This window comes from Apis laboriosa, unplaced genomic scaffold (assembly GCF_014066325.1).
Source record: "Apis laboriosa isolate Shangri-la unplaced genomic scaffold, ASM1406632v1 scaffold10_cov145, whole genome shotgun sequence".
Classification (NCBI taxonomy): domain Eukaryota; kingdom Metazoa; phylum Arthropoda; class Insecta; order Hymenoptera; family Apidae; genus Apis; species Apis laboriosa.
This window is the reverse complement of record NW_025220804.1, coordinates 697306-708884: the sequence shown is the minus strand read 5'-3', so window position 1 is coordinate 708884 and position 11579 is coordinate 697306. Positions and strand designations below refer to the sequence as shown.

At 19.1% G+C, this 11579-nt stretch overlaps 3 protein-coding genes across 5 annotated transcripts in view; 1 reads left to right on the top strand and 2 right to left on the bottom strand.

Annotated features, from left to right (window-relative positions):
* Nucleotides 1–92: 92 nt before the first annotated feature.
* LOC122710792 (WW domain-containing oxidoreductase) lies at nucleotides 93–2594 on the bottom strand. Of its 2 annotated transcripts, none has more exons than XM_043928916.1 (7): nucleotides 2416–2556; nucleotides 2176–2240; nucleotides 1701–1937; nucleotides 1388–1583; nucleotides 1018–1203; nucleotides 664–919; nucleotides 93–552 (listed from the first exon to the last, which is right to left on the bottom strand). In XM_043928916.1, exons 1-7 carry the CDS (start codon nucleotides 2430–2432, stop codon nucleotides 343–345), a joined length of 1167 nt encoding a protein of 388 aa, XP_043784851.1. In that variant the 5' UTR covers nucleotides 2433–2556; the 3' UTR covers nucleotides 93–342. The 2 variants fall into 2 exon arrangements, with proteins under 2 accessions (XP_043784851.1, XP_043784843.1); XM_043928908.1 differs by having other exon boundaries at nucleotides 94–552; nucleotides 2411–2594.
* A 367-nt stretch (nucleotides 2595–2961) lies between these two features.
* On the top strand, nucleotides 2962–6360 carry LOC122710768 (cytoplasmic dynein 1 light intermediate chain 2). Of its 2 annotated transcripts, none has more exons than XM_043928853.1 (10): nucleotides 2962–3118; nucleotides 3298–3371; nucleotides 3683–3799; nucleotides 3890–4120; nucleotides 4263–4473; nucleotides 4544–4732; nucleotides 4807–4921; nucleotides 5009–5125; nucleotides 5892–6051; nucleotides 6148–6360. In XM_043928853.1, the coding sequence occupies exons 1-10, from the start codon at nucleotides 2964–2966 to the stop codon at nucleotides 6261–6263; spliced, it is 1485 nt and encodes a 494-aa protein (XP_043784788.1). In that variant the 5' UTR covers nucleotides 2962–2963; the 3' UTR covers nucleotides 6264–6360. The 2 variants fall into 2 exon arrangements, with proteins under 2 accessions (XP_043784788.1, XP_043784779.1); XM_043928844.1 differs by having other exon boundaries at nucleotides 5009–5149.
* Nucleotides 6361–10897: 4537 nt separating this feature from the next.
* Nucleotides 10898–11579, bottom strand: part of LOC122710696 (E3 ubiquitin-protein ligase MIB1) — a 571840-nt gene continuing 571158 nt past the window's right edge. Inside the window, exons 14-15 of the mRNA XM_043928716.1 lie at nucleotides 11371–11528; nucleotides 10898–11158 (exon numbers count right to left, since the gene is read on the bottom strand). Of these exons, the coding sequence (XP_043784651.1) occupies nucleotides 11018–11158; nucleotides 11371–11528 (299 nt within the window). The 3' untranslated portion in view covers nucleotides 10898–11017. The remainder of the gene's footprint in view (nucleotides 11159–11370; nucleotides 11529–11579) is intronic.

Below are 11579 nucleotides of genomic sequence, written 5' to 3'. Positions count from 1 at the left end.
ATTATTATTAAATCATTAAAAATATTCTTTTATCTTCTAATTTAATAAAATTGATAACAGTTTAATACAATCTTAATATACATATTTATACATATATGAATTTTAATAAAATTTAGAAAAAATATATTAACATGTTCAATGCAACATCACTTTCAAATTGATTATGTTAAAGTATAATACATATAAAAATAAATTTATCAAATATAAAATAAAATCTTTAAGCAAAAATAAATATAAATTTCTTAATTAAAAATACTTTTTAAATTTTTTTATGGTTTCAATATTTTACTGAATTGATTTCATTTATAACTATATTTTGTAGCAATATGTTAATAGTAACTTTTATCTTAAAGCTAATGTTTCCCAAAGTTTATCTTTCTTCATAATATTAATAATCATTTCTTGACTAACAGACCATAATCTAGTTGCAAGTGCAGAATCTAGTGCAGCATTTGATGGATCACAACGATAACAATTATTGAAATAACATCCAGTTACACCTTCCAATTCTGGAGCAGTTGCACAAAAAATTGATGTACTAGCAGCTTGTTGCTGTAAAATTTTAAATATTATATAATATTTATTAAAAGAAGAATTCTTAATAATAAATAATTCTTAATAGTTAAAATAAATTAAGATTTATTTTTAAATAAATTATCATACCAGTGATTTTGTAAAAGGTCGTACTAGCATGAATAATAATCGTAATGTCCATGAATAACGAGACAATGAAGAAGAAACCATATTACCAGGATGGCAACTAAAAACATTTACAGAAGGCCAATATTTTGCTAATTCTTGTGCAAATAAAATATTACATAGTTTTGAATTATTATATGCTCCCATAAACCAATATTTATATGCAGGAGGAGATAAACTTAATTGATGAAAATCTTCTATTGTTCGTAAAGATGAAAATCTGTAAATAAAAATAGAATATCAGTTATATTATATATCATATATATATTAATAAAAAATAAAAAATTATTATTATATTATATATGCAATGTTGAATACCTATGTGATTCACTTGAAACTATTACTACTCTAGAATTATGACAGCTTCGTATTGGATGTTCTAATAAGAGAGTAAAGTAAAATTGAGATAGATGATTTACTTGAAATGTTGTTTCATAACCATCTTTTGTAAGTTGATAAGGAATTGCAAATACTCCAGCATTTAATATAAGAATATGTAAAGTCCTAAAATTTTAAGATATATTAGTAAATCAATAACAAATTATATAATATTAATCAAATTATAAATTAAAATGATTAAGTTTTTATGATAACATTGACATTATTAATAACTTATTAATTTATAATATACACATATTTTTTATTAATTTATAATATACCTATATTGTTTTATTAATTTATAATATACCTATATTTTTGTTTAAATTTTTCAGCTGCTTCTCTAACACTATGCAATGATGATAAATCTAAATGCAATGTTTCACATAATATATTTTCTCTTTCTTGTTTTATTTTTTCTACTGCTTCTGTACCTTTTTTTAGATCTCTACAAGCTATAATAACTGTACAACCATGTAGAGCTAATGATCTAGCAGTTTCAAATCCTTAAAAATTATAATAATTTCATAAACATGATATTCTAAATTATTTATATAAGATTATTGTTAATCATAAATAATTATAATAAATGAAAACAAGAAAAAATTAAAGAAATATAATACCTATTCCAGTATTAGCACCCGTAACTATAGCAATTTTGCCTCTTAAATCTCTTCCATGTAAAACAGATAATGCTGTACTACTACCATCAAAACGTTGTCTCATTGGATGTGATAACTCTCTATATTCCGTAGCAAATGCAAGTCTTGGATCTGTATAAGTTGTTGTATGATTTATGTGATCAACAAATAAAACTTGACCATCTTCTGCTACACGTCTTTCCCATCCAGATGGTAATTCTTAATTTCAAATTTTATTTATAATTATAAATCTTAGATAATAATTTTTTAGAAACTGCATAATTGATTATTAATCAAAATATATAGAAATAAATATTTAAATAATAATCATAATATAATAACATTTTATATATTATTATTGTAAACATATAAATTTGTTTATATAATTTTCTCTACTTAAAATAAATAGTTAATAATTTAAATATATATATAAATTTATATAATAGTAGTATTATACCCCCTTCAACAGTTTTTGTACGACCAGTCCTAGGATGTGTCCACTGTGTGCCTTTTGTATAATGACTAGAAAAAAATATCATAACTTATAAATAGATATTTTATAATTATATTATAAATATATAAAATCTTTAATTTATTTCATATTAATATTTAAAGATTTGATATAATATTAATTTTTATTAATAACTATTAATGAAAATAATAACAATAATATATAATATAATATTATTTACTTTACATAATAGACATTTCCATTAGCAGTTGTCATTTCTTCCCATCCAGGTGGTAATTCATCTTCACTGTCAGAATCATTTAAAATACCTATCATTTTCTTTTGAGATTTTTATTTTTATTATTTTATTTAAATTTATAACTTTTGATCACTTTATTCGTGATCGTATGATTTATTAAATTGATAATTTATATATCATTCATATATAACAACCATTCATAATGATACATAATAACTATTACCAACATTATAATCAGAAAAAAATATAATAATATTAATAATAAAATAAATTTTTTTATTAAAACAGAATGATTATAAATTACGTTTATTAAAATTATTGCATAATTATTTTAATTATAATATATAATATAATTTGTATAAGAAATATATATATATATATATGTAAATTATATATATATATATATAATTTTAATAATTAGAGATATCATAAAGAATATATTATATAAATAATTTAAATTTTAAAAATTGAAATAAAAAAGAATGAATGTAAACTTCGCAAACTTAAGTTTGAATATAATTTGATTTCATTTTGAATGAAGTTAACTGTGAACCGCACCCGCATACAATCGATAGCAGATTTCATTTGTGTCAAATGGATAATGGCAGCGACAGCAATTGATATGATGTTGCAAAGTAATGGATTTCATTCAAAGAAAAAAGAGGATTCAGAAAATAAAGATAATTTATGGTATGTTTAAAATTTTTTTTTAGAAATTTTTATTAATATAAAGTATACATACTCTTAAGCAATTGCAAATTGTAAATATTTTATTGTATTTTTTGTTTCATATTAAGTTAAAAAGTCAGAAAATTAATCATTTTTCTTGTATTATTTTATATATATGTTTTTTATATATATTTTTATAGGTCTTCTATTTTGGCTGAAGTACAAAACAGTAGCAGTAATAAATTACCCTCAAATAAGAATATTCTTGTTTTAGGTAGGTTTGAATCATTTTTCTTAATTAATATCAAATTTTGAAAAGATATGATGTTATATGTATACATAATATAATATATATGTATACATAATATATATGTATACATAAAATATGTTCATAAATGTAATATTTTTATGATATATTCTATATTATTAGCTTATTGATTTTCTTTAAGTTTTTAAACTTTTAATTAATTTTTTTAATTTTTTTATTATTTTTTTATCGTCTTTTTTATTTTTTATAGTTTATAAAATATATTGTAAAAATTAATTAACTATATAAATTCATAACTAATTAAAAAATATTTATAGGTGATAATGAAAGTGGAAAAACAACACTCATTGCTAAATTACAAGGTGTAGAAGATCCAAAGAAAGGTTCTGGTTTGGAATTTGCATACATCGATGTGAGAGATGATTATAGAGATGGTAATATTGATTAAGAATTTATAATGTCTTTAATTATAATAAATAAAAAATTATAAATTAAAAAATTGTAATATTTAATTTATTATTTAGATCAAACAAGATTATCTGTTTGGGTATTGGATGGTGATCCTGGTCATGCAAATCTTTTAAGATTTGCATTAAATGCAGAAAGATTTCCACATACCCTTGTTATGTTAGTTGCTGCAATGACAACACCATGGGCTATTTTGGATCAACTTCAATCTTGGGCTGCTCTTTTAGGAGATCATATTGATAAATTACCTTTAGATAATGATACTTGGCAACGGTGTAGGCAATTAAGTAAGTCATATTTTTAAATTATTTATTTTATTTATATCTAATTATATAAATAATAATATAAATATATTAAAAATTGATTTTTATAATTTTAGTATTTTAAAATTTTTAATAATAAAATAATTTAAATATCTTATATATTTAGATGTAAAAAAATGGCAAGATTATACAGAACCTGGAGATGAATTAGATCCTGGTAGTCCCTTAAGACGTACTAGTCGTAATTTGGATGATGATACAATGGATAACTTACCATTACCAGAAGGAGTACTTACAACAAATTTAGGATTAGATGTTGTTGTTGTTATTACAAAAACTGATTATATGTCCACGCTTGAAAAAGAACATGATTACAAGTAAGATTATATTATGAATTATATTAATTGTTGAAAGAAAATATTCGTTTATTAATTTTAATTTTTTTAGAGATGAACATTTTGATTTTATACAACAATGGATAAGACGATTTTGTTTACAATATGGTGCAGGATTATTTTACACATCAGCAAAAGAAGATAAAAATTGTGATTTGCTTTATAAATATCTTACACATAGAATTTATTCATTACCATTTAGAACACCTGCTTTAGTTGTTGAAAAAGATGCAGTTCTTATGTATGTAATTTTTCGAAAAAATTAAAGTAAATATTTATGATTTTTTATTATTTTAAAAATATTTTTAATTATAGTCCTGCTGGTTGGGATAATATGAAAAAAATTAGCATTCTTCATGAAAATTTGCAATCAATGAAACCAGATGATTATTATAGAGATGTTATTGCACAACCATCAATAAATAGAAAGGTTTTGAATATATATAAATATATTTTTTATATTAAAAATTTTTTTAATATTAAAAATTTTATAATAAAAAATTATTTTATTAATTAGTGTGTAGCTAGAGAAGTAGAAGTACAAGCAGAAGAAGAACAAGCTTTCTTAGCAAAACAACAAGCTGCATTATTAGGTGTAAAAGATCCAACACGTTCTCCCACAACCAGGAATCAGGCAAGCACTGGACCAGTTATTCAGGTTATACCATTTATAATTGGAGCATGCTTATCATATTACATATAGTTAATCATTCAGCACTAAATAACAATGTGGCTAATTTATCTACATTATATATGCTGTTATCATATTTTCATTTTTTAACAAATAATACTTATTACATTAAAATTATCCTGATTGTAATAATTCAAAATGATTTTAATTGATATATTTCAGCATATATTGCTTTTTAAATAGAAAGGTGCTTTTGGGAATAATTGTCTGACATAATATTTACATTTCGTAATTAATTTTTTGTATATTAATGTTAAAATCATTAAGTGTTTTTCATGTTCATTGAGATCATCTAGATGAATTTATGTATTGCTTATTGATCATATTTACATTCTTATATTTAAATTCATAAGCTTTCTATTTTATAATTATAATAAATAGTTTCAAAATTATATTATGTCAAATTATATTTATTTACATTAAGTTGATGTTGAAAATGAATGTTTATGGATGTTAATATGTGTATTTTGTTAAATTTACAGTATAAAAAAAAATGTATTTGCAACTTCTTGATATTGTAACAGTCTAAATTTCAATTATTTATTTTATTGTTTAGTAATGTGGATTATTAAACAGTTTAGTCTTAGTTCAATATCTTGGAGATGCTTTTTTGCAATGAACAATTAAAAGCATGTTCTAATTTTTGTGGTATGATCTGTTATAGTTATAACAGAAAATTTTTTGCAAGTATTAAATATTTTTTATATAGGTAGCATCGCCAAATAAAAAACTAGATCCTAAAGGTACTGGATCTACACAATCTGGAGAAGGTGTTTTAGCTAACTTCTTCAATTCTCTTCTTCATAAAAAGACTGGAAGTCCTGGATCACCAGTTGGTAGTGGCATTGGCACAAGCCCCATAAAAATTGGTAAATATTTCAATTCATTATAAAAATTTAGTATATATATTATAGATTCTTATAATCAATCAACATTATATAAATTTGATTTATCATTTATTTTAGATAGCGCATCAGTAGATAAAGCAACTATGTGTAATGATGCAGCAGTGGAATTAGATCGCCTTACTCGAACGAAAAAGATTTCTCCTCCTAATTTAAATTCATCATCTGAATGTTAAAGAAAATATTTTTTCTTTGCGACCCAATATATATAGAAATAAAAATCAAGAATATGCAAGTATTTTAATAAAATTTTGAAAATGACTTAACAAATATATAATATATTCATCTGATTTTTATCATATTATTTGCAATCATAATTAATATAATTTTTTTGCTTTATTAATGATATTGACATATTTGTAAAGAACTTGTAATATTTTATAATGATTTAAAAGAAAGAATTTTTTTATTTATATACATTATATTTTATGATATACATGTTATAATCTAACATATAATTTTATTATTAATTCATTTAATTATTAATTCAATTAAATTTAATATATTTAATTCAATACATTTTTTTATAATTATTCATAATTTTAACTTATTATAAATAATAGTAAAATATTTAATAAATATTTATTCAACATCTAATAATTGATTAATTACATTGTGCAAAGCACAAATATTTAATTGAATTTATTAAACTAAAAATATATAATATTATATTAATGTCTAAATAATGAAATTATTATAGAATATTATATAATAAAGCACAATTATATAATCTAATATTTTTTTAAAATAATTTTCTTTAAGTTAAGTAAATGATATATTCTTTATTAATGTTTATGTTTATATTCCTAATATGATATTGATATTGAGATAGATCATTGACATAATGTCAATAGTGTTATGAATTTAACAAAAAATTTTATTAAATAAAAATGGGTTGCAAAGAATTAATAAAAAACAATCTGATTCAATTCACAACGCGAAACAGGGGAAACAGAAAATAAAAAAGTGTAATAAGTTTTGGTTGTTTTGATTGATTAAATATCAAGAACAATATAAAATAATAGTTAAATAATAATTAAATTAATGTAATTAAATATTTAATATAATAATATATTCTAATTATATGCTTATGCAAATGTTCTTATACCTTTTAATAGTTAATTATTTAACAATTAACCATAAAAAAAAGATTTTTTTTACTACTAAAAGAATTTTATTTTATTTCTAAAAGAATTTTAGAAGTTAAAAAAAAGAATCTTTTTTTGTAAATTCAATTATCATCAATGTAGTTTTCTGTACACGAACTAATTGAAATTTTTAATTAAAAATAAATAGTTTTTCATAAATATGATGTTTATTATAACAATAATGATATATTTTAATGCAAAATTTTGATATTTTTTATTTTTAAACACAAAAAAGATAAAAATATTTATATTTTCTAAACTTTGTACTTATTATTTATTTACGTTTATTTTTTAATATCAAATATTTAATAATCTTACAATATAAAAGAATATTTATAATTTTATGTTTTCATTGCAAAATAAAAAATATCAAAGTAATTAAGCATTAATAAAGTTACAATAGCTTATATAATTTTTGTAATTTATATAAAATTATTATAAAATCAGATAAAAATCAGAATTAAATAATTTTAATTAAATGATTAAATATTTGCTTTACAACAATTATTTCTAAAAAACAATACAATAGGATCATTATTTAAGAAAAGAGAAAATAAAAATAATTTTTATCTTAAAATATAAATTTTAAAGATGCATAAAATTATATTTATAAGTTATGATGATTTTTTTGGATAATGATTAAAAATAAAATTCTAAGATCCCACTGTAATGTTAATATATTAATAGTTTCTAATACTGTGTATATAATATTAATATTTCAATATAAAATGTAAATAAAATATCATTTTACAGAAATATTACGGCATAGGAATGATTCTAACACTCTATTATATTGCCTATTCATATTTTATCTTCTTTAAGACTCCTGGTTAAAATAATTAATTTATAATAATATATAATATATATAATAGATATTTTAATAATAAAATATATAATAGGTACTATGAATTGTTTAACAATAAAAATTTTGTTATCAATAATAACTTGACAAAATATTTAAATATTTTCATTTATCATTTATTTAATTTTATTATCATTTTTTTAATTTTATATATCTTTTAATTTGATAAGAATATACATGTGTAAATGTTTTAATGTAATTTTATTATTTATTATTTATTTTTTATTGCCAAAATAAATTATACATGATTTAAATTCACAGAAAATGGAGTCTTAAATTAGACTTTTAACATTCAATTATAAATATTAATCTATTTTAAATTTAGTTAACAAAGTTTTTCTAAATATAATAATTACTTCACAAAAACTTTTAAAAAGAGATTGTGAATGGAAGAACAATGGATTAAGAGCACTATATCATATTTGGATATTCACAATAAAAATCAATAGATAAAACCATAGATATTTATGCTGCGTATTATAATTATTTTTATTATTTAATCTTATTTAATTTTTTTTAAATATTTAAATGTATTTTAATGTATTTTAAACATATTCATTCAATTTATTCAAAAGAAATTATATTATTATAAAATCATTTTCTAAAAATAGAAAAGAATTTTAATATTGAAAATTTTGATATTAATATATATAATAATATATTATAATAAACACAAACATTAAATATATATATATATATATATATATATATTTGTTAAAGCAAATATTGAAAGAGTTTTTAATAAATTTTCGTATTCAAAATGTTATTATGGTCATAAGAAAAATTGAATCATAGAAAAATATTTTAGTATAGATGACAATTATTTATTATTGAAAATTATAATTGACGAAAAAAATTCAAAAATACATATTTTTTAAAAATAAACAAAATTTTAAAACATTTTATGCAATATTAAAGTAATATTAAGTAATTTTATGAATAAAAATTTTTTCAAATTATTAATAATCTTGAACCCACGTCATGAATCATCTTTTTAGCATTTATAATTGAATACGCAATATATTTGTTGAAATTGAATAATAATATTAATAAACAATCATTCTGTGTTCAATAAAATAAAAAAAAAAAGAAAGAAGATACAAAATTTTATAAATATTTTTTGTGAATCAAGAAAATTTAAATTGATATTCATTACAAATTACCTTTTTAAAATTTTGCTTTCCATTTTTTTTCACTATAAGAAAAGTAAATTAATTAAATCAGTCTATAATTTAAAACATGTCATTATAAGATTTATGCAAATAATTATATATCAATTATATTTATATAATTTTTATCACTTTATATAGATAAACCTCAAATTACAATGATTATTATAATTATTTTTATATTGTTATATAACAAATTAAGTATTTAATAATAAATTATACATTTCTATCATTATTTATAAAAATAATTGGCATTATCCATTGTCATAATTGAAATTTTCAATAATAAGATATTTTACATAGATTCAAGCAAGCCAAATAAGTACGACAATATTAATTATTGAATATAATAGACAAATATTTACAAGAAATTCATGCAAATATCATTCATAAGACAAAAAAAATTAAAAAGTTTCAAAAAGTAATATATTTTTAAAGATTATAAGAGTGGAATTAATTTTTACAATAGATTGTAAAATCTAATCATAAACATAAAACATAATAATGAGAAAATAATCAGCGGAATAAAATAATCGTTACATAATTACAGAAAAAAGTAAAATTAAAATAAAAAAATAAATACAAAATTTTTGAAAATCTATTATTTCAAAATAAAAATTTCTTATTCTGCTGATTATTGTTTTTAGTTGAGGAAAGCAAAATCTATATAAAAGGCATTTGCTGATTTTTGATAATAAATTTTGATTTTTGATAATAATATATACCTGTTCTTAGTATAATTATAAATTTAAAGAAGCATAATAATTGGAATAGATAATTTCGCTAATATAGTATATATATTATATACCATAAAATGAGAATATTATTATAAATGTTTAGAAATATTGATTAATATTTTTGTTTATTACTAATAATAATTATTAAAAGATAATTATATATTTATTATTAAATTAAACTTGATAGACTAAAAATAAACTTGATAAACTTAAAAAATGAATAATCGAAGCATTATTAATTAATTCATTTGTTTAATATTTTGTTACCTTGTAACTCATATTCATGTTTTGCCTAATTCGTAAATTAATCTATATATATTTAATTGATTATCATTATATTGCGAAAATGAGTTAAAGTAATAATAAGTAATAATAATAGATAGTAATAGTGATAAGTAATAATTCATGTATATATTTCGTTTGAAAAAAAAAAAGGAATAAATAAATATTGCATTTTCTGGTTTTTCTCTTAAAAAACAAAGTAGAAAATTTTTTTTAATTCATATTATGAATTGTATATATTCTTTAAGATTAAAGATTTTTATATAGATACTTATATTTAGCATATATTTGCTAAAAATAAAAATAATTATGATACAAATTATAATATTAAATAACTGATTTATATCTATTTATAATATACAATAGATTAATAATATAAAGTAATCAATCAAAATATTTATTTATTTCAATTTGTGTAAATATTTTCAAAAACTTTAAAATATGTATATAAAAAATATTATATAAATTTTTTATGGAAAATAATTAATATAAACTTAACTTTGCTTAAAAAAATAAGCAATATGTAAAAATATTTTGATAATTTTAATAAAATTTTAATTTATAATACAGTCTTATTTGGAAGCTGAAACAGAGAAATATATGGAAAAAAAATGTAAAAATTTACATTATTGAATGCAATATTTAATTATTCCTATTATTAATTCTTAACAATAATATAATAATTCTTAAAAAGAATTTCAGAATTCTAGATAACAATTCTTTTTTTTACATTCAATAGAGTAAAATTCGTTTGTCTACAGCTTTTCGACATATTGGACATTCTGACATCCGATCTCCACACATTTGACATGTTCCGTGACCGCATAAAAATATCATATTTTTTAAACGATCTAGGCAAACTGGACACATAGTCTGTAAGAAAAAAAGAGAGAAAAAAAGAATATTTATTAATCAAATTTTTAAGATTATAGAGAACAAGAAAACTAAAATTTCAATATAATTTATAAATTTCAATAATAATATTATAAAAATTATAAAATATAGTTAGTAAAAAAGTTAATATAAATAATATATTTATGATATAAATAATATATAACATAAAAATAATCATTTTTAATATATACCTGTTCTTTAATATCTTGAAGTTGCTGTTGAAGTTTCTGTATATCGTTATGAGATGTATCTCGGCTACCATTATTCATTAAAATAGTTTCTCCACTTCCAGTATTTTGTTGTGATAATTCTTCTTCTTGATCGTTCTTTACTTCTGTTATTGTTACCCCTAAGTAAAATAATTTTATAATGTATAAGAGAATGATATTTTATATTATTT